General features: G+C 38.2%; 1 protein-coding gene across 1 annotated transcript in view; it reads right to left on the bottom strand.

Annotated features, from left to right (window-relative positions):
- The window catches only part of MDN1 (midasin AAA ATPase 1), a 111,594-nt gene that overhangs the window by 65,550 nt on the left and 22,180 nt on the right, over positions 1-23,864 (bottom strand). The window contains exons 11-33 of the mRNA XM_062572752.1: positions 23,102-23,183; positions 19,862-19,957; positions 18,628-18,740; positions 17,917-18,065; positions 17,777-17,837; positions 17,033-17,244; positions 15,889-15,992; positions 14,682-14,826; positions 13,680-13,776; positions 11,988-12,101; positions 11,189-11,336; positions 10,898-11,008; positions 9,924-10,075; positions 9,240-9,418; positions 8,657-8,865; positions 8,005-8,151; positions 7,042-7,183; positions 6,779-6,913; positions 6,564-6,702; positions 5,723-5,861; positions 5,499-5,629; positions 3,696-3,840; positions 2,435-2,564 (exon numbers count right to left, since the gene is read on the bottom strand). Coding sequence (XP_062428736.1) covers positions 2,435-2,564; positions 3,696-3,840; positions 5,499-5,629; positions 5,723-5,861; positions 6,564-6,702; positions 6,779-6,913; positions 7,042-7,183; positions 8,005-8,151; positions 8,657-8,865; positions 9,240-9,418; positions 9,924-10,075; positions 10,898-11,008; positions 11,189-11,336; positions 11,988-12,101; positions 13,680-13,776; positions 14,682-14,826; positions 15,889-15,992; positions 17,033-17,244; positions 17,777-17,837; positions 17,917-18,065; positions 18,628-18,740; positions 19,862-19,957; positions 23,102-23,183 — 3,080 coding nt within the window. The remainder of the gene's footprint in view (positions 1-2,434; positions 2,565-3,695; positions 3,841-5,498; positions 5,630-5,722; positions 5,862-6,563; positions 6,703-6,778; positions 6,914-7,041; positions 7,184-8,004; positions 8,152-8,656; positions 8,866-9,239; positions 9,419-9,923; positions 10,076-10,897; positions 11,009-11,188; positions 11,337-11,987; positions 12,102-13,679; positions 13,777-14,681; positions 14,827-15,888; positions 15,993-17,032; positions 17,245-17,776; positions 17,838-17,916; positions 18,066-18,627; positions 18,741-19,861; positions 19,958-23,101; positions 23,184-23,864) is intronic.

The following is a 23,864-nucleotide window of genomic DNA, read 5'->3' as shown; positions in this document are numbered from 1 at the left end:
AGCTGAGGCAACACAGGAAGAAGCAGTGTGGATGGGTACTCTATATCCTAACAGACAGGATAACTGAAGAGTAAGGAATGAAGTCAGCACCTGTGCTGGCGTTATAGATCCTTTCAAATTCAAGTGCCAAGACAGAGTTGGCACTAACAGCAAAGCTGCTGCAAGAACAGAAATTGGCAGTTCTTTGAAGACATTACAGTGAAACTAAGACCAGGCATTGAAGAGCAGGGCATAATTTGACTACCTGGTTGTAAGAGATGAATGCTGCCTTGGTCTTACCCCTGGCTAGTCATATAACATTAACCATGAAGGATAAGCAGAGGCTAAAATATCTTGTGTATGTCCCTAGAGAACGATGCGCTGAAAAAGGGACACATCAGCACAAATCCTTACAAATCACTGAGAAAACATAACAGTCTCCAAACTGTTTTTCTCCTAACAATGTTAGGAATTCCTAACAATGTTAGGAATCTCATAGTTTAAGGCCCTAGAAGGAAGGGGGGTACAGGGGAGCTGGCTACTATTCAAACATCACTTCCTCCAAGCTCAAGAGCGGTGCATCCCTATGAGTAAGAAGTGCAGCAAAAGGGGCAGGAGACCTGCGTGGGTGAGCAAGGAGCTCTTGGCCAAATTCAGACAGAAGAAGAAAGTACACAGAATGTGGAAGAGGGGACAGGCTACTTGGGAAGATTACAGGAATGCAGTCAGAGTATGCAGAGATGCGGCGAGGAAGGCTAAGGCCCAGCTGGAATTGAGTCTCGCAGGGGATGTCAAGGACAACAGGAAGGGCTTCCTCAAATACATCAGCAGCAAGAGGAGGACTAGGGAAAACGTGGGCCCACTACTGAATGGGGCAGGGTCCCTGGTGACAAGGGATGCAGAGAAGGCAGGATTACTGAATGCATGGGCCTGGATGGGATGCATCCACAGGTACTGAGGCAGCTGGCAGATGTTGTTGCCAGGCCACTCTCCATTGTCTTTGAAAGAACTGGAGAGGTGCCTAAGGACTGAAAGAAAATCAACATCACTCCAGTCTTCAAGAAGGGCAAGGAGGACCCAGGCAACTATGAGCCGGTCAGCCTCACCTCCATCCTTGCAAAGGGGATGGAACAGCTCACTCTGGATGTCATCTCCAGGCATATGGAGGAAAAGATGATGATCGGGAGTAGCCTGCATGGATTCACCAAGGGGAAATCCTGCTGAACCAATCTGATAGCCTTCTCTGATGGAATGACTGGCTGGGTGGATGAAGGCAGAGCAGTGGACGTTGTCTACCTTGACTTCAGCAAGGCTTCTGACACTCTCTCCCATAACATCCCCCTAGACAAGGTCAGGAAGTGTGGGTTAGACAAGTGGACAGGGAGGTGGATTGAGAACTGGCTGAAAGGCAGAGATCAGAGGGGCATCATCAGTGGTGTGGAGCCTCATTGGAGGCCTGTGGCTAGTGGAGTCCCCCACAGCTCAGTACTGGGTCACATCCTGCTCAACTTCTTCATTGACAACCTGGATGAGGGGACAGAGTGCCTCCTCAGCAACTCGGCTGATGATCCCAAGCTGGGAGGAGTAGCTGATACACCTGAGGGCTGTGCTGCCATTCAGAGAGATCTGGACAGGCTGGAGAGCTGGGCAAAGAGGAACCCATGAGGTTCAACAAGGGCAAATGCAGAGTCCTGCACCGAGGGAAAAATAACCCTAGGCACCAGGACAAGCTGGGGGCTGACCTTCTGGAGAGCAGCTCTGTAAAGAAGGACTTGGGAGTGCTGGTGCATGACAGATTGACCATGAGCCAGCAATGTGCCCTTGTGGCCAAGAAGGCATATAGCAGCATGGACTGCATTGGGAAGAGTGTTGCCAGCAGGTGATCCTGCCCCTCTACTCAGCCCCAATGAGGCTTCATCTTGAGTACTGTGTCCAGTTCTGGGCTCCCCACTACAAGAGAGACAGGGAGCTACTGGAGAGAGTCCAGCGTAGGGCTCCGAAGATGATCAGAGGGCTGGAGCATCTGCCCTATGAGGAACGGTTGCAAGAGCTGGACCCCTTTAGCCTGGGGAAGAGAAGACTGAGGGGGGGGATCTTTATCAATATGTACAAGTACCTGAAGGGAGGGTGTCAAGCGGACAGGGACAAACTCTTTTCAGTTGTCCCATGTGACAGGACAAGAGGCAATGGGCAGAAATTGAAGCACAGGAAGTTCTGCCTGAGCGTGAGGGAGAATTTCTTCCCTGTGAGAGTGACAGAGCACTGGAACAGGTTGCCCAGAGAGGCTGTGGAGTCTCCTTCTCCGGAGATCTTCAAGGCCCTCCTTCATGGAACCCTGTCTAACATGCTCTAGGTGACCCTGCCAAGCAGGGAGGTTGGACTAGATGATCTCCAGAGGTCCCTTCCAACCTTACTGATTCCATGATTCTATGAATTCAAACAGAGAAACACCCACCTTGATAGCTTATTCCACCCAGAGACAACCCTGGATGAAGATTGTGTTTTACAATCTGTATTAAATCATCACGGTCATTGCTTTGTGGACACCATATCTCTGTAAATCTGTTACGTAGTGCAGGAGAAAGCTGTAGACAAGAAGAATTACATCATAATTTAGTTCAGACTGCATATTACTTAAGGTTTCAGTTAGTCTCATCAGCCTTGTAGTCACAATATATGTGAGCAATACATAAAGAGAGCAAACTAGACCTTCCCTTTTGACAAGGGCACTTTACAATGAAATTTTTGAGGAAAATGTGGATTAAGATTTCCACTAGTGGCATCAATAAAAGAAAGAGCAGAACATGAAAGTTTGAAAAATATAGGGAGAAACTAAGCTAGTCTGCAAGCACCAAAGTGCCATTTCATTGTGGGATATCACGTATCAAACAGCCGCCACACGACTTCCCTCATCCCTCTGCTTGACAAACTACAACACGGAAATTTGCCTTCAGTTACATCTCTAAAGGAGATGCAATTCCTCTTACTCTGGATGAATTAGTGAAGGAAAATCAATTAGCATGAATGTAGTGCTAAAATAAATCTCCTTTAAACACAGGGCTCTATAATGAGTTGTTTTGTTCAGTAGAAAACATATTTTAAAATGAGTACCCATCTTTGCAGGTTTAAAAAAAAAAAAAAAAAAAAAAACACTTATATCTCTTAATAGTCCTAGCTCGAATGTTCCTTAAAGATTTTTACTTGTCTTTTAAATAACTGAAGCACAACTTCAGAAACATTTTTTCCACTTAATCAGAAAGGTATTCCAGGATGTCATGTTTATATTCCCTGAGAATGACAAGATGACTTCTAGCTGACACTTTTTGAACAATATTAAGTAGAATAAACTGTTATACAACTTCATACTACTCTACCCATACTTGCATGCTAGAGCTAGATTTACTTCCTTCGTGAGTCACATTTCCTGTACCTGAAGTGTTCTGCATCTCAAGCCTACCTAGGGTGTTTAGAGGCCTGAGTTTCTTTGACATTCTGCTGAGTATGAACTTAAAATTGTGAAAATGACAGCACACGGAAGTGATGGAAAATAGACACATTCTAATCCTCCTTTAAAGCTAGAAGGCGGACTCCCATTAGAAAACAGACGATGCCAGGACTGGCATCCTGTGATACATTTCAGTATTGCACTTCTACTCACTAAACAATTAATATGATCAGAAGACATAAGCTGTTTTTCCAGTGGCTTTGGCATTTACCTCTTTTTTCCCAAAGTCACCTCCTGGGTTCATGGTTGCTAGGATACGAAATTTCTTTCCTGCAACTAATAGTTCTACTTCATTATCCTCATCCTCTTGACCACCTTTTTCTGCAAGTACCAATGTCTTTTCAGCTTCCAGAACACTAAGGAGAAGCGTTTAAAAGAAAAAAAAAAACACACACAAACTAATCATTTTACTTAAATTTCATTTCACAAGGCCACTTACAAAATGAAAATCACATGGATTAGCATTGAACGAGTTTCATTGCCCTGGAATTGTATTATTTCTTAAAAAGAATAGTAAATTTTGTTCATCCTTCCCAAATGAGAACATTTCCAGTTTTGTTCAGAAGGAAACCCAGCTCAACCTTGTCATTAAGCTTCAGTTCAAGTATCTGTCAAAAAACCTTAGCTAATTTGGGCATACATCTCACAGTCCTCTTTTTAGAAAAGCAATGGGAAAAGTTATATTCATAGCAGCTAGCTAAAGAAATCTGCACAATGAACCAGTCCTCAGGCTGACACTATACATCTGAGAAGCATCCAATGAAGTATTTTTCCTGGCTACACTTCAGTGTACACTAACTAAAGAGGTGTAAAAGTTTGACCTGTTACCTGTTTAGAAAAGCAGCTAGCTAAAGAAATCTGCACAATGAACCAGTCCTCAGGCTGACACTATACATCTGAGAAGCATCCAATGAAGTATTTTTCCTGGCTACACTTCAGTGTACACTAACTAAAGAGGTGTAAAAGTTTGACCTGTTACCTGTTTAGAAAGACACTGTTCAGTATCACTAGCAAAACAATGAAATCGATTAAGTGTTGTGGAAGAATAATAGCTTCAATGGTATAATGAAAAAAAAACCCAACTTGGAACAGAGAGAATTTGGATGTGATGGAGAAAATAGTTGCTACTCATCTCAGTATAATGAGTAATGGAAAAGACTAAAATGAGGGATATAAGCAAATATTGAAGTGTAATTTAAGTTTTAAAAAAATTTAAACAAAGGAGTGAAGTAACTACATTCAGTTTCTGATATTTGACAAGATATACCATTTTCTAAGAATTCACTGACAGGCTGAAAAAATTAGTATTACAGATGGTAAACTAGATTTTACTTGAAGGTTTTATTTTCTAATCTGACTCACACTGTAAACTTTTATGTACCGTTTAAACTAAACAAGATTTTATGCTCTTAACTTCTTTATCCATAGCTAATACCCCAGGCTAAAGTGAATCCTCTCAATTTCTCATTTTCAGCCATGAAACACAAATAGAGCAATTTGAGTGCAGTCTGTAGCATCACAATTAAGCCAAATGCAAGGTACTGGTTTTCACTAACCAAAACATTCAAAAAACCACAAGCACTGCATCAACACATCAAGCAAATGTACATACATCTACTTCTTAGTCAAAGTATTGCTTCATTTTTCCAGGTATGCTAAGATATCAGGACTTAGCCAAGATGAGGCAGCTTCATCTTGCCTTATCTTACTATCTTTCACCATACGTAATTGTTATTAGAATTTTGAAACCTAAAAAATTTCCAAGAATTACTGTGATTACAACTAGCACCTCTGCCAGATGGCAATTAGCAAAACAAAGCAAACTGGCACAGAAGTTGAGCCATGAAGAAGCCCCAAATTATTTAGTCATTCTTCCTCTTAGTAAGAGCTGCATGAAGAGCAGTTCACCAGACTTTTTTTTTGCCTAAAAAAAAAAAAGCTAAATTTACCCTAATGGATATATGATGAACAGCCTCATAATTGACACTTAACACTAAATACATTTAAGACATACCTGTTAAGTCTCTCTAGAACAGAATCATCAGCCAAAGAAATTTCATCAAGTAGAAAAAATCCCTCCTGTTTCATTGCTAAAACAAGAGGTCCATCACACCACTCAAAGAGTCTAGAAACATCAGATTCCTCCTAAAAAACATAAAAGGAAGTGAAAAGGCATTAATAATTGCTACTTTTTCCTTCTTTGGTCATACTATCAAGTGCTACTGATGTGAGACAAACCTGGTCTTTTGACCTGTGTCTGACTGGTCGCAATCCTCCCAAAAAATCTGAAGTCTCCATATGCAAGTGGCAGTTTACTGAGTACAATTTCTGATTTGTTAATGCTGCAAAGATCTGACAAATGGTGGTTTTACCACACCTGGAAAGTCAATGAATTGAAAAGGTGAGAATAAGGAAAAAAAAAAAAAAAAAAAGAAAGAAAAAGAAAAAAAGAAAAAAAAAACACGCCCCCACTCACTTTGGATAGGATTCACGCTTTACTTAAAGATCTACACGACAAGGGCTTTAAAATGCAAATTTCCTTCTGCTCCCTTTCCTTGAAATAAATACATGCAAAGCAAAGCCATTTTTGGCTTAACAACTGTTGCTAACTTGCATAAGATGCCTTTAATTATATTAAAAGAAGCCATATCTGCATTGATGGATTTCTGAAGGTTCAAAAGAAAACTTATTTCAGCATGCCTGTACAGCTACTGAACTAATCTAACTTTTTGTCAAATTGGAGATGCTGCATGTCTGGACCATGCCCAAGTCTGAGGGAATAAACTGCTGAGTACCTAGAGGTCTCTTTGAGTATCTAATTAATTTTACTTCTCCCTTTCCACCTGTATACAATGCAGATAAAGCAGACCACAAATGTAAAACAATTCCATCAAAAGACTTGCACAGAAAGAGATGTGCACAGATGTAAATTGTGAAAAACAGCAACCACAAGTCTGCCATGAGAGGGGCTTACAAACTCCCAAATCAGAGAAGCACTGAAACCTATTCAATCACTAGGTGTCTGGACCAGGTGTTGCTACAGAACTATAAAGAAGTGAAGCATAAAGAGCAAGGTTACCCTGTGTCTCCCACCAGCAGTACTGGTTCACCAAACTCCAGGGCTCTTCCAACCAAAATGGCAAGCCTCCTCATCCCTCGAGTCCAGACAATATGGTTAAAATCTCTGTCCATCACTGACATCTGCAAGGAGGATTTAGCTGCACAATACAAAGCAACTTGTCAGCTTCAGTAAAATCTGGAGAACTATCAATGTGGTCCTTTCAAGAAACTCACCCAACAGCTTTCTGACACTTTCCTCTGAGAAGAGGGTCTGAGGATATATTTTTTTCTTGAAATGCTTTTCAAGGACACTCTGAATAACATCTACCTCCTCCTGCTTCCTGACTCTGCCTGCCAGAAGCATAAAACCTATCAGAGGAAGAGAAAAATCAAATTACATTTGGTTAATCAGCAAAAAGGATTTACACTTAAAAATTGGAGTTAAAAAGCAATTCTCCAGACTCTTCGAAAAAACGAAGAAAATTTGCAGGGCTCACCATCATTTGCTAAGTGCTGAAGCCAGTCATAATCCTTCTCCAGCTGTTCTGCCAATCTGTACCTTTCAGCCCAGCGAAACAGATCCCGCAGGGTAATGAACCCGTGCTTCCCAGCAAAAACTATTGAGCCTCTGCGGTAAGACTGCCATAAGAACAAGATGTGACAGTCATTTTTTTCATTACCAGTCTGAATACTTAAAGCAAAGTATCTCAGAGCTCTTCAATACGACATTTATCCAAACAAAATTACCATACCATCCCCCCTACACACACTAATACAGTAACAATTCCCAAACTTAAATTTCCTACGAGTGAGTAATTTGACAGGTGTCTCTAATAAAATAATACAGATAATAACAAGTAAAAATAATAAAAGTAGGTGTCTGGAATGAAACAAAAATCCACACAAAGCATTAGGTTCTACACCAAAACCATATGTTAGCATTTTAAGCTTTATTTTACTTCAGTACAGTGAAAAAACTAATTATACTTAGCCTAGAAAGCTATAAGAAAAATGTGCTCTGATTTGTGCTGCTGCAAATGTTTTTAAATAAGAGACAGTTTTAGCTAGTTATGAACAAATAAATGTCTTCTAAATGAAAGATTGCTACAAATTTATTATAGTACTTTGGATCCAGAGCAAGGGATGACATTTAAAAGCCATTTAATTAAAAATTCGATTATTTTGGACATTGGTGGAAAATGCTCAAAATTTTACTTATCAAGCCATAGGGCCTTCACTTATTCATTTTTTTGCTGGCCTTCTCTCAAGTATGACATCACCTTTCCTAAAGTGATGTTAAACTAAGCATTTTAGTGTTAAGTTCTCTTCCATCAATTGTGTTAAGACTTTTAGACATCTGATAGTTCATAACATTTCCCTTGATCCCAAAATGAATTTCTTCTACTCAATACTGAATTATGCCTGCATGGTTTTCTACAACAAAAGAAAAACTCTCATACTTGCAGGTCTAACATAACTTTGACAAGTTTGCTGCAGTAAGAAGGTGGCAAACTGCATCGCTTGTGCAGGATTGTTTCCAGTTCAGCACTTGGCAGCTCATCAAAATGTAGTTCCACAAAACGATTTCTGAAGGCTCTGGACAAAACCTAAAATATAAGAACAGGGCTGCTGTTTGAACTTGTTCCTTCAATATTCATTATATTATGTATCTTTCCCTATAGAGCCAAAAGAAATATGACTAGCCTCATGGTATACAAATTAGCATATACAGATAAGGATAAGAAAGAGAGCAAAAGAGAGCATAAGAGAGCCTGGATGACACCAAGAGCTTTAAAATAGGTATTAATTATCCAGTGCTCTAGAACAAGATATGGCAAGTCAATCATAACATATATACGATCCAATTCAGAAAAAGCACAGGTTTCACTACCCAAAATGAATTAGAAATTTTTTACCTGTGAACAAAGCAACCAACTTATACAAATTCCAACGGAGCTGCTGAAAGTCAGCACAACCATTCCTTCTGTCTATCGCTCAACAGTTTGCTATTAAGTCTACACTATTCATCGGAAGGTTTTCAGCACACCTCTATGTATGACAGAGATTAATTCCCTAGAGTCATAGTTACTCAAAGGAAGAGATTATACAGACCTTCCTGCCACCGTAGAGTCCTGGAGGATTCTGTGTGGCAAACAGCATGAAGCGAGGATGAGCTCTGACGACTTCCTGAGTCTCAGTAATGAACAGCTCTCTATTATCATCTAACAATCTATTCAGAGCCTCCAGAACATCAGTGGGAGCCAAATTCAACTCATCGAGAACAATCCAGTAGCCCTTTCTCATGGCATCAATGAGGATGCCTTGGAGAGAACAGAAAAAGTTCTCATTAAAATCTAACAAATTTCACAGAGGTATAGACTCAAAAGCTTTCAGGAATCAGTTTTCAGACTGTATAAATGCTCATGCAGAGTGCAAAAGTGACAGTAATGTTTAAACTGCTGAACCTTTTTGTCCTACTGGACATAAAGAGAGAAGAAAAAAAAACTATAAAGGAGATAAACATGAACTCTTAAGAATTAACTAGAATTCACACAAATTACATTATAATTGGTAGAGTAAAGACTAACTTTATGGAAGGTCACCTCTGCATTGCAAACAGACAAGTTAGGCAGGGAACGAAAAAAACAGTAAAGTAAGGAACCAAATTTAAAGTAAACGTAATATGCTCACCCACCTTCCTTAAATATCAGCTTCCCAGAAGCATCTGATGTATAACAGCCAATATATTCCTGGATGTCAGTATGTTCATGGTTGTTAATCCTTACACAATGGTTGCCTGTAGCAGCAGCCAACCAACGAATTAAACTGGTTTTACCAACAGAGGTCTCTCCTTGAATCAGTACTGGGTGAGTCCTAAAAGGAAAAAACAAAATAGTTCTTAGAAGCATCAGTCATATATCCTTTTCATGTACAGTGTATCAGCATATCATCATCTTTTGAAATTTGCACCGATATTTTTATAACTATTACCAAAATATCAGTATTTATTCTGTGATTTAACCCCTTTGACAGACATATATAAGATAACACATTAATGGAGAAATATAAATAACTTTACCCTCAAGTACAAACAGCTATCCAGCATTATTACATGGCAGTGTGAAATGGGCAGGTTATTCAAACTGCAGATCTCTAGATTATCATAAAAAAACTGGGCATAGCAGTAAAATAGACAAGAAATATAAGTATAAATTCAAGTCAACCTATAATGAAAAATTACCATAAAATAGGAAGAAAATAGACACTATTCATGCCAAAAAAACAACAACTAGATGGAGACCAATGCTTAAGGTCCAAATAAATACATTTTACTTAGTCTAATAGGGAGAAAAAAAAAAGAAAAGGAAAAGAAACATACCCTGCAGACACAACTCTGACAATGTCTTTCAGATTAAGCTTAACGGAAGGGGTTAGCACATAAGTTTCATCTACAGTAGGTTCTTTATCCCCAGCTGCAACCCAGTATCCTTCTATATGTATGAACTTCCCTCCTTGGGGTTTTGGTATTTGCTGACAAAAATGACAAAAATAACAGATTAAACAAATGAGTTTTGATTTTCTAATGAAGACAAATATTGTTATACCACTTTAACATATTCTGTAAGAAGCACTTAATCATTTTAAATTATCCCCTGAGCACTTCTGCAGCGAGCACTGTCTGGTTGTCACAGAACGCAAATTACAAAGAAAGGCTGAACAGATTATTTCAAGGTCATGAAGGAAAAAACTGCCAAAGACACGAAGATCAAAGGCCTCCTGACTCCTAGTCCTAAATTTTAAAGTACACTTCCAAGCTGAAAATTGGTTAACGTTTTTTTATTATTATTACTTACACATATTTTCTTAACATGTAATATAACATTTCCTACAATTAGCTTCCCCACTCAACTGCCTGGAAGCCCAAAATGTATGGCTCCCTAGAACTAGTGAGATTTTCTTTTTCCATAAGAGACAAAGCACAGATGTTTGCTTCATATCAACATATTCTGCACTTCAGATCTAAAAATAAAAAGTCTGTGAAAGCTTCTCATTTCCCACCCAAGACTTTACAGTTGGAGTCACTATATTAAGCTAGCCACACTCTACAATTCTGTACTTATTCAGTCTACCATATTTTTTTCAAAATAACAAATAAACCAGCTAACATATGGGCACTTCACGCATAGATAAAAAGTTGAGAGAGAACAGTATTGATTTTTTTTAAGCATTTATCTTTTATATAGGAAAGACATGACTGTGATAAGGAAGCATGGAGGAAAAAGGCAGAGAATGCAATTCAAAATACATTTTATTCAGAATAATATATAGCTCAATATAAGCTTAGTTACCTACCTGCTTCAGAAGGCTTTTGATGCTGCCAGAGACTATATGTTGGCAAATTAGCTTTTGAACTACCGGGTGAGAAACTCTGTCAAGTTGTGTCAGGAAACTCAAACAGAAGCCCTAAGAAGGAGAGTCACTTTCAACAATTATGTCAAAAATCATTAGGAAAAAAAAAAAAGATATACAGGTTAAAGAATCCTTTCCATTTGCTACTGCACTCAGAAGATAGGATTTTCCTTTATCCAGACAGACTTAGTAGGGAATACACATACTGAAACAAACCCCAATACAGGCAATCACCTCATACAGTGAGCGTGGTATGCTGCTACATGGATTAGATGCTGCAAATCTCAACGCCCTGCAAAGTGTACGGAGACTATAATGAGGTCTGTGGCCAGTCCCATCCACCAACTTTGTTTCTGCTTCCTTTTTCACAGATAAATAAAAGCTGCAAAAATAAAGAGTGAAACCAGTTCCAGTTACATAGTCCTGTTACTGAAGAGCTAATCATCTTTAAGATCAGAGCACTGCTCTAAAGAATTAAACCCTACCAATGAACATTTAAACTTATCTCCATTTATCCCTTTTTTTAGAAGTCCTAGCTCAAGAAACCTATGCCAAACATTGCAATCAGTATAGTCAGTGAGGTAAAGCATTTTAAATCATATTTCTGGGAGTTTTGAGGCACAATAAGTAACTATGAACTCAAAACACATTGAGATAATATACCTAATTCTAGAAAGAAGAAAGGTTGCTTAATAAGCATGCAAGATGTTCATGGTTATGATCTGAAAAAAAGAAACCCTTTTAGTCTCTCAGATGTGAAAGGTGTTGCAACAGCAATGCTTTTTAATGGTGTTACCAATAAATTATCTCTAGAGGAAGGAGGGAGAGATTGAGAGAGACTGAAAATTAGCTCCCAGGAATAGAAAAAGGTTCAAAATGAAGAAGATAGATATCTCTCTTCCGTTTCTTGAGGTTCTGCAAATTACTGCTTAACGAGTGTTATAGTGTTTCCCAAAATAGTCTAATCACCGACTACAGTTACCTACATTCCTTTTGTGACATATCCAAGATTTAGTGATTATAACTAACTTACTTCACAATTCCTTGCACTGTATTTTTGTTCACATTTAGGCCTCTCAGATAATCCATGATAAGAACCTGCAAGTCTCCTTCACTCCTCAGTTCTTCTATATAGAGCTCAGTAAACCTATAAGAAGTAAATCAATCCATAACACTTAAATATCTGACATTAGAAAAAAAGAATTTTCATTAAAAACAAGACTGTTCTCATACTGTACAACATTTAAAATCAAGTAAGCAACAGAATATTGATTTGCCAATCAAATTGCCTATATATGGACTCAAAAGAACAGAGTAGTTAAGAACAAAGTGTTAGCAGTATCTTATTTTTAAGTAATTTATCTGTATTAACTTTGTAGACTGAAAACAATGTCTATAGGACCATATTTTTGAAGATGAAACCTTTAAAGAGTCTGCAATACATATACCCAAATGCTATGGACTGAAACTGGAGCACTGACACAGCAAGAACACTTTTCAAAGTACACTTTATATTTTTAAAAATCAACACCCATGAAACATCACTAATTCTAATCTTGTGTTGAATAGCACATGAAGGTTGTTTTCCACTTTTACAGCCACCTAGCTGGGCAGTAGTGCACTGTGAAACATCTTGACAACAAGCAAAGAAAAGTGAGCAGCTAAGCATGTACTCACTGAAAGTCTGAGCTTCTTTAAATACGTCATTACAGGGTTTCACATCTAGTATACTACACTGGCAACTGTAATTAGTGAGCAAATTTAACTGTCTACTATACTTGTATCAGGTGTTCACTGTCAGTCTTTCCATACCATACATTGCCACTGCAAAAAACCAAAATGACTCTGCACCACAGCTACAACTGTGTAATACCATTGACTTCAGAGAGGCAAATATTTTGACAGATAAAATTAATTGGAACTTGATTAGGAACTCTGGAGCTGAAATCTTTCTTTTGCATTATACTCACTTCTGCATTACACTTTCACTACTAACTCAGCAGAACTAATAGCAATAAAGCCTTACTTCAAAAACAGCAGTTAAAAGGAGTCAAAAATGACTACTGCAAATGACTAGCTGCATATAGCAAACGTATCTCTACAGTCCTGTGCAGCATTTAAGAATCTGAAAAGGGACTATTATGTTCAATTCTTTGGCACTCATGAGAAAAACTGCATCAAAAACAACAGAAGACCTCTGCGTTCATGAATGGCTAGTACTGAAGAACAAATCTGCCACAAGTTTTCCCGCTTGCAGCCTGAATCCCAATATTCTGAATATCACACATCTGCTTCAGCATGCAGATCACCTTTCTTCTGAGAAAACAAGGCTGCATACACAGCTCTTTGCAAGGATCATCAACACTGCCATGCTACCAAGGAAGAGGCTGCTAGAGACACATGATATACTTGCTTTTATCAACCCCACCAGGAACATAAACTACTGCAGTAGCACTGCCAGGCACTGACAGTTTAATTGTAAAGAATGATCATTCCCTTATGCCCCCAGTGGCAACACTCTGTGCTACTGCTAGACCATTTCTTCATGCTTAGCAACTATATAGAAGTATTTTCCTGTTGCAATTTCATAAAAAAACTTTCACCATGATGTGGTAAGCAACACTCGGAAGAAGTCAATTCAAGTTCAAACATATCTTCAGACTTCAATTAAGTTATCTTTTTCTCCAGATCAATTCACAGAACTAGTTAAATCCATTTTTTATACCTGTTTCTAATTCCTGGAGGAAGATTTCTCTTCCCAACATCTGTAGCTGGATTCATACATGCAAACAAGCGAAAATCAGGGTGACGTACAAGAGGCTCTAAAGGAAAACAAAAATACGAAACAAAAGCTGAACCTAGGACATTTATTATGTCAAATGAGACACATTTTAGATTCTTCTTCTAAGACAGTTTTCTAATGCTGCACGACTACATTTTCGTTAAATGCCAGAGTTACAAATTTCCAGAGAATTACCCCATATGATTTAGCAGAAGAAACCCTGCATCTTTATGACAGCCACAGCAAGTCAACCCTTGACATTTGTGTGCAGCAGGATATTTTAACAGTCTTAAATATTCCAAAAGTTATAAGCACTAAACTTGGGATTCCTTTTCATATCTTTCAGAACAGTAAGTAGTGCTTATCTCAACAGCAAGAAAACCCAGCCTCGGGAGCTCATACAACATTTGCCTCTAGCTGAAGACCCAGAAAATGACATTTAGCAGTTGCATCACATGTTTTACCTTTAGACCTCAGAGGAAATTAAAAGCCTTGTCCACATTTTCCAGGTAGAGAACAAATATTTTCCTCAGATCAATAAAAGACTACTAGCACAGCAGTAAAGGAACTTCATGTCCCACACACTCATCCATCAGACTATCTTAACTTTGTAATAAACTGTGACACTTCTCAAATAATATTCAGAGACAGTAACACTTACTAATGGTACTAGAAAGATCTGATCTTTGTACAGCCCAAAGAAGCAAAAGCCACATCAGCTTTTGCATGCTAAAATCTGTAGAGCTGTGGTGAATAAAAATGATCACTTTTTGTACACAAGTATGGAAAAAGTATGAAGTCTAAAAAGGTTATGTTATTCTCTCTTCTCTACATGCATTCCTTTTAAAGAAAAGTGCTTCTTCACTTCTTTTGAGACATATGGGTTAGGGAATTCAACAAACCAGACGGCAAAATATAGCCATTGTATAAGCACAGAAATAGTACCTGTGTCTCCTCTGTCTAGTAACACCAACGATCCTGAAGACCCTTCCAATAAACCACTCAGGCACTCTAAAGTCTCTGCTGCAGCCAAGTTAATCTCATCCAATAAAATCCACTCTCCTTTTTTAACAGCTTGTGCTAGAGTACCCTAAAAATAAGATCAATTTGTAAGTTATGTCATCAGCAGTGAATTATCATCTAAAGCAGCTGTATATTTGAAATATTTGTTTGAAGCCTATGCGTTGATTAAACAAATGGCAATTCTAGATCTTATCCTCCAACAGCAGTTGTATTTCTCTCCTTCAATGACTGCAAGTCACAAAAGTCAATTTTTATCACCATTATCACATAACATTCAGATTTGCAAGATCTTTTGCAAGATTTGTAAGAGTTATCTACTTTGTTCTCACAACAGAATTAAGCTCCCTCATTTGTTCAACACACTGTTTGTCAAGTATATCCTATTGCTGTAGTGCATAGCCTTCAATGACAGCACTGTCAGAGGACTAAGACAGTTAACCTAAAGAAATCCATGTTCCTCAGAGAGTAATACACTACTAAAATTTTACTCAAGTAAAAGGTTTTCCAAACATAATTTTTTAGGAAGAGTACTAGTCAACATTTTATACATTTCAGATAAATATTTGAGGTATGTTTGGAATAATGAGATGATAAAGAACAAGTATGCATAAGAAAGTGGAATAACAGGAAACCCTAATGTCATTACAATATTATACCATGAAACCATGTTTTGAAACAATTCAAAAATTACTTGTAGATACTTAGTACTTATTAAATTAGATTACCATAAGATATGTAGATGCTTATTAATATTAAATACTTCACACGAATCCCTAGGGAAGCACATGTTCTACTGGAGACTGATTAAGGTGAATTTTCTCATCTTATACATTTGAAAAGATGGCATGCCATACTGTTGATGATTTTTTTAATCATATCAGTCATATTTCTTATTATACAGCACGAAGTTATTGGGTTATCAAAAACAAAACAAAACAAAACAAAAAAATCTTTTCTTCCTATCTAACCACCACCTTCCTGAAGTAGCACACTCTATACCACAGAATCATGGTGGAACAAGTTTTACTTCACAGCAAGACTCATGCCAGGAAGCTATTATACTGGCTACAGCATCTTAGAACAGTTCCTCCTCATTCTTCCCAGGATAGAAATACAGCTCTCTAAATACCTCTACAAATGCAAAGAGAAGAGCATTTTCCGTCATTTTCATTTGTTGATGAGCATGATTCAGTTTAAGACCAAATGCCTCCCACTTTTCCTTCAGTGGTGATCCTGCAAGCAAAATACATTTAAGTATACCATTTAAGTATACCATTAAGACTAAGAACACTTGCTTATCAATTAGGAAATTATTTAGTATTGCAGTTATTTCAGTTCTTTGATTAAAGTTAAAGCCTGAGCTTTATGCATTTGCTTAAAGTTATAATGACTTAAGTTGCCAGCTTTGCAAGCTTTTGCATTTTTCAGTTGCAGTAGAGTTCAGCTTTTCTTTATTTATTTTAGGATTTCCAATACTTCCAATAACTTTAAAGCTTCATCTTCTTTGACATTTGTATGTATTTTATTTTAGTATCTGCATACTCAGGAGAACAAGCTCATTTGGCCCATATTGAATGAAAGCAATGACTTTATTTGTTCAGAAAATCTAGGACCAGAAAGAACTCTATGGCAAGGCAAAGTATCAATACTGCCTCTGCCCTAAAGAAGTTGTGAAGGACAAAACAAAAGAGAAACCAATATTCAGAGACAAAACCACAATAAATCAAAGCGAAGTGACCATCACTGACAGCGATACCAAAGCTTCAGAAAGCTCTTAGCAAGTTTTACAGCCCTTACTGTCACAAGACAGCTGTTGGGTCTTTTTTTTTTTTTTTTTCTTTTTTTCTTTTTTTTTTTTTTTTTTTTTTTGAGGGGAATGGTCTAAGAAGGGCTATCTGTGAAACCTAATGACATTCCAGGTCTGAAGAAAGCATGAGTGCATCCATATGAAAGCCTAACACACAAACAACTAGCAATGTTCACGAATACAGGAACAAGTAGCAGGCTAAGTGGAGATCAGCTGTCAAGAGTTTTGTAAGAATAGACAAGCCAACCTTTACTCCATCAGACACGGAGTAAAGGATAGGGATAGGATAGGAAAAAAAAATCATAACAATTTTCAATGTCTTGTAGTAGATAGAGGTTGCATTTTTCAAAGCTGTAAGAGAGGATGTAATAAAGGGAGCTGGAAAGAAGTCGCTACTCTATCTTCCCGTCTTCTCTTGAAATGATTCACAGCCAATTATCTGTGCTTGATCACTCTGAATTCTTACCAGATGCATTTTCTTTCACTTCCTTATTAATAGCAGATTTGTGAATATGCTGCATTAGTTTGAGCAGATCATGCCAACGTTTCTGCCTGTAGCAGGTCTGAATGTGCCCCAAGAATGTTTGATTTTTCTTTCTAGAGAATGTTTGAGAAAAAAGTTCTTCAAAAGATTCTCGTAGAGGCAGCCAGATCAGTTTGTTATCCACAGGTTTATAGCTGAAGAGAAGCAAAAATTAAATTGTCACATAGGAACACCAACTAACATCTGCAAACTAACAAAAAACAGTCACTGAGATAGCAATACTGTGCATTAAGGAACTCAGGATTACAAAGTTTTTTACTCATCTAACAATAAAATAGACATATTTAAATGCACATTACAAGGTGACTTCAAAAAGACAGGACTGCCCTTCTGGTAAAATATCTTTACTGCTATGCACCAATAGGGTGAGTATATATTACCTTGGATTTATACTAAAAAAATTACCCATTTTTAAAGCAACATTGGGTTGAGCTTTTAAATGACTTTGTCGCATTCATTTCATACGTTTCAGTGAAACTGCTTAAGCTCTTGAACAAGAATGGCAAGATTTCTGCACACAAATATGTTTGAGACACTCATATTGCTATGAAACAAATACGCATCTAAACAATTCAATGACAACACAACTTTGCTTTCATTAGAAGCTTGTTCTGATGATACCAACTGGTTCATGTAAAACAGGCTGAACAGAAGTCAATGGCTTACCCCCCTAGGAGATCTGCAGTGTCACTTTGCTGGTTCATGTTGATAACTCTCAGATAGTGTCCTTGAAACAGAAATAGAAAGCATCAACTTGTGTATTTTTATTATCTTTGTGCAAGTTACAGTTTTTCCACTGCATTTACCTGTAATATGAGCAAGGTACTGAACAGTTGAGGTTTTGCCAGTTCCTGTTTCACCAACCAAGAGCACAGGCTCTCCTTTGACAACACAGACTGCAAGCTGCTCAATCAATACCGCAGATGGTCGTGTGGCAGCAAAGGTTTGCTTTGCTCTGATAACACAGATGAAAAAAAACTCAATGACAAACATCTATCAAGAAACTAATTTCATTTTCACCTTTATAAATATTTAAGGCGTATTTAAAATATTTTAATTAAAAAAACAAGTCTGGAAAAAATTAGTTCCAAGATACACTTAAAAGCATCATACAAGACATTTTTCCTCAAGGTACAACCTAGAAATTCAGGTTTTACTAAGTTCTGTTTTTTACTCCAGTTTTGTGGAGTTAGTGGCACATCCTACAAAAACCTCCCTTCATCAAGACAGAATAATCAAAATCTAATTACAACAGCTGTAGATGCAAACCCTTTTGAAGAAATAGTAGTTCAAAAGAAGCTGATAATCTCCACATTTTGCCTGACAGAAGAATGATGCAGTCTCAAAGATATGTAGGTTAAAATGCAAGTCACAAGACTTAGAACTCATCACATTCCTTTGATTAGAGTGAGATTAGCTGATTTGCACTGATTTTCTAAGACCTGTAATTTCCAGTTTGTTGTGTTCCAAAACAAGATGTTTAGATTTACAAGAAAGCTACAAGACTGATACACTACCTTTGTACAGAAAGAGCCTGGGTTTGTTTCCTCATGAGATATGCTCTTCCCACAGAGACTTCTTGTTCCCTTATTAAAATTTCTGGCTTATAGAGTTCACAAAAAAACTCTACCTGTGAAGAAAGCATCAACATTTCCAGTATCAATGCTGTCTACACCATCACACAAAGAGCACATTCACTATGTTATCAGTATCACAGTGCAACAAGCTAAATTGTTTACAATCAGATTTTTTTCATGGGTTTTTTTTTTTTTTTTTTAAGTATTTATCACCTAAAATATTGAAGGACCTAAGAAGTGTTATCTTCCATCTAAACAATTGCTTTCCATTTATCAATTTGGTAATAGGTTCTTGCCATTATGATTCTACTTTGTCTACTTTCATGGTAGCTCAACTACATGAACTTGAACCGGAGAACAAGGCTATTTCAAATGTTCATTTATTTATTGTTTTTATTTTTAAAAGTATGTGGTGAATACCTCCACATAACCAAGGATATTTTGCCATTGTCAGAGGCTGGTACATTTCTGTCCTGGAACAACGGAAAGGAAGCAGAACAAAGAAAAATCTATGAAAGTTTCAGGGGATCTTGCTGCCCCCCCAGCTAGGAAACGTTTTTCAAGCTTTTCCTTCTTAAAGTAATGAAGGAGGGAAACTTACTACACAATTAAACTTTTATGGTCAGAAATAATTGACAAAAGAATGATTCAGTTTGACTTGCTTGTGTATCACACGCTATTAATATACAGAGTGGTACTACTAGCTTTGGAATCAATGATTAGGGAGTAAGTAGTAAGGAAGATCACGTTTTTATCTGAAATCCATGTAAATGATTGAAGTTCATTGCAACTTGCCGGGGGGGGGGGGGGGAACGGACCCACAACTCCTTCCACTCCCCATCAAACTTTGCATTACTCTACATCTAGTAATATCATGTGCCTAGCCAACTGCACTGTTCCAGCAAGTGTCATCCTTCTTTTGCATGATGAGGACATTTGCAATCTTATCTGAAAAAGGTTCACAGGCACTTTCAGAGAGAAAGCACAGCTGAAGATAAAACAGGAAAATGAGCAGACCCCTGCAAATGCAGAGAAAAAGCAGAAACAAAGTGTGTAGGGAAGAGATGGACATAATATTAAGAAAATATTAGAGCTCTTAAGTTATTTGCTAGAAAAAAAACAAAAGTTGTAGAATATTAACAGTAAATGTCATGTTCATTATAATCCAATATACCTTTTTCTTGGAAATGTTTAGCTTACTTCCAATAATTTTTGCCATTTTCTGTCTGCTCCCTTGCTTGGACAGCATAGCTGTGAAACAGTCCAGTGCCTGTCAAATAGGGGGAGAGGGGGATGCAGGGCAAAGGAAAAAAAAAACAAAACAAACAAACAAAAAACAACTTCTTCAAAACAAGTCTTACATGGCACGATCTGACAATTATCATTACCTTAATTAACACAATTCTGAATTAGGTCCAGCCCAGGCAAACAAAATTATTTCAATGTCTTCAGACCTAGTCCAGAAATATATTTTAAAAATTCTAAATTCTGTAGTTTACTGAGTTTCTGATCACCATAAAACTTTTCAATACCCAAGAACACCAGTCTAAGCAGCTTTTTTTTTTAGATGACAGGACCAAAATGAATGCTATAATGTTTTAAGAGCTCACATCTTAAAACTACCTCTGATGCACAACTGAGAAATTCCAGATCTGGAATATAAGCTGGCATAAAGTAGGAAAGTAGTTCCATATTCGAAGAAAAAGAAAAGATTTCAGAATCATACTTTAAATTAAGCATTTAATTCTGCTGAGGGATTCAGATACTAAGTCTTACAAAGGATATCAGATTAATGAAAACAAGAGAGCTAAGGGTTTTCTCCAGGAGGCAAACAGTTCTGATTTAAAAGGCAACAGCTAATAAGCTCTGTCACTGAGCTGGGCTAATATGACAGAGCATAATGCACCTGGGAGGAATGAAGTAAGGAGATTGAACAACTCATTTTGGATGTCATCTCCAGGCATATGGAGGAAAAGAAGGTGATCAGGAGTAGCCTGCATGGATTCACCAAGGGGAAATCCTGCTGAACCAATCTGATAACCTCCTAGGATGGAATGACTGGCTGGGTGGATGAGGGCAGAGCAGTGGACGTTGTCTACCTTGACTTCAGCAAGGCTTCTGACACTCTCTCCCATAACATCCCCCTAGACAAGGTCAGGAAGTGTGGGTTAGACGAGTGGACAGGGAGGTGGATTGAGAACTGGCTGAAAGGCAGAGCTCAGAGGGTCGTCATCAGTGGTGTGGAGCCTCGTTGGAGGCCTGTGGCTAGTGGAGTCCCCCACAGCTCAGTACTGGGTCACATCCTGCTCAACTTCTTCATCGACAACCTGGATGAGGGGACAGAGTGCCTCCTCAGCAACTCGGCTGATGATCCCAAGCTGGGAGGAGTGGTTGAAACACCAGAGGGCTGTGCTGCCATTCAGAGAGACCTAGACAGGCTGGAGAGCTGGGCAAAGAGGAACCCATGAGGTTCAACAAGGGCAAATGCAGAGTCTTGCACCTAGGGAGAAATAACCCTAGGCACTAGTACAAGCTGGGGGCTGACCTTCTGGAGAGCAGCTCTGCAGAGAAGGACCTGGGAGTGCTGGTGCATGACAAGTTGACCATGAGCCAGCAATGTGCCCTTGTGGCCAGGAAAGCCAATGGTGTCCTGGACTGCATTGGGAAGACTGTTGCCAGCAGGTCGAGGGAGGTGATCCTGCCCCTCTACTCAGCCCCAATGAGGCCTCATCTCGAGTCCTGTGTCCAGTTCTGGGCTCCCCACTACAACAGAGACATGGAGCTACTGGAGAGAGCCCAGAGTAGGGCTACAAAGGTGATCAGAGGGCTGGGGCATCTGCCTTATGAGGAACAGCTGCGAGAGCTGGGCCTCTTCAGCCTAGGGAAGAGAAGACTGAGGGGGGATCTTATCAATGTGTACAAGTACCTGAAGGGAGGGTGTCAAGCGGACAGGGACAAACTCTTTTCAGTTGTCCCATGTGACAGGACAAGAGGCAATGGGCAGACACTGAAGCACAGGAAGTTCCGCCTGACCGTGAGGGGGAATTTCTTCCCTGTGAGAGTGACGGAGCACTGGAACAGGTTGCCCAGAGAGCTTGTGGAGTCTCCTTCTCTGGAGATCTTCAAGGCCCGCCTGGATGCCACCCTGTCTAACATGCTCTAGGTGACCTTGCTGAGCAGGGGGGTTGGACTGGATGATCTCCAGAGGTCCCTTCCAACCTTACTGATTGTATGAAGTGAGGGGATTAAACCCTTTAAGTATTCAGTAAATCTAACCCTGTAATACTTCTAACACTGTGCAACTACTACACACACTGTGCAGACACATGTATTATCAAATAAGTACATGTCACAGATTCTGCATCAGCTGTGTTATCAAATAAACATGGCTCTAATGCTACTGTGAACAGATCTAGATACCGACTCTGTACATCTTGGGACACGATATCCTCCTCAATACCCACATTACCTAAGAGGCATTCATTATCAGGAATGTCCTGGTGCTCCACTACGGATAGTGGAGAACTGAACATAAAACCTTAGAATTATCAGAACTGCCGTAAAACCATCTCCAAAGCACAGTCAAAGCCTAAAGAGTCTTAAAAAGAGAATCATTTTAAAAAATAAGCTATGAAATGTACCTCAGCCTATTCCCCAGTACATAAAATGTATCCTAACTTAGATCATGATCCAGGCCTTAGTATTTATTGAGCATTTTTTCTACAGATAAATCTACATCACTGGAAAGACTTGAAAGCTGTGACAAGCAGTGTGGTATTTTTAATGTGAAGGGAAGATTACACTCCTCCCGACAAATCTAGCTTCCAGCTTTAGTTCTGAATGCATCTATACTATTACATCACTTCATTCCTATTTTAATTCTACCTTTGGAAGTATTTTACCTACATTCTTTTTAGATTTTCCTCTCTCCTCAGGATATCTGCAATAAGGTTTGGGAGTAACTACAGCACCCTAGTCACAAGCAAACACCAAGTACTTCCAGTATTTTAAAGGCTTGCTAAACTAATCCTAGGGCATTCTCCTTGTTGCTACCACAACACATGTCACTAGAATGAATTGAGTGTTTAAATGTATATCCACATTACATAAACTTTTACTCTGTGATTGCATGTAATCCCTGCTCATATCAGTTAAAATTATGTTGCAATACACAGTACATTTGTATACAAGTAGGAAGTTTGGACTGGCTGTCAGCTCACCATTGTGAACAATTTGCTTAGTTTTAAGGAAAGCCTCTAATATGATAACCACATCAAGCATTCCAACTACAGTCCAATTACTTCAAACAAAACTGAATAGTTTCACTGTCACAAACTCTCAAATAGAGTATGATTTGTGATATAATGTGAAAATCTGAGATAACGATCTCCTGATAGATCAAGTCTTACCGCACCTCCTGAAAAATATTCACTGCAGTATTTGAAGAAGTACTATCAAAGTTGTAGGCAATCCTGCTGCACCAATTCAGTAAGTCCCTAAAAAGAAAAATAGAGGAAAAAGATTTGGTGAAATCAAGCCAAAATGCACAGCACTTCCTCATATTTGTCATATTTTTAGTAATTACACATTTAATTAAGTTGTAAATGGGAAACTATGTATAAATAGGATACCAATTCAAAGAGTAAATGAGTACTTAAAGAACAACAGCATACTTTCTGATATAGTGTTTGTAAATAGATAATACATACCACATTATCCATTACTGAGAAAGTAATTGTGAAATTGGAAAAAAAAAAAAAAAAAAAAAAAAAAAAAAAGTAATACGCTTTTCATCCAGTCATCCAGAAGGGTATGAAGAACCATTTTCCAGGATAGATTCCTCATTAACATCACAATGTTGTGGAAGTGAAGCAAAGGAAACATCTAATTCTAGGAAAACAAATGCTTTTAAATAAGCAGCATTCCTATGCTTCACAAAAATATGGACTACCCATATCTAAGATCTGCTAAATAATTCACAAAGTACTGTTGGTTATAGACATTCCATATTGCTAGACTCAACATTTGGTATGAGAATAGAGGGGGAAAAAAAAAACTTGAACATCTAAGCTGCATTTCATCAAAAAATACAGAAATAAACACTATACTACAGACTTGGTTATTTTGAGTGAATTCTAGATTATAAAGCTGTAAGTGAGTATCTAATGCTAAACTAT

This window comes from Rhea pennata, chromosome 3, assembly GCF_028389875.1.
Source record: "Rhea pennata isolate bPtePen1 chromosome 3, bPtePen1.pri, whole genome shotgun sequence".
NCBI lineage: Eukaryota > Metazoa > Chordata > Aves > Rheiformes > Rheidae > Rhea > Rhea pennata.
Note: the sequence above shows the minus strand (reverse complement) of the source record. Positions and strands in the feature narration are given on the sequence as shown.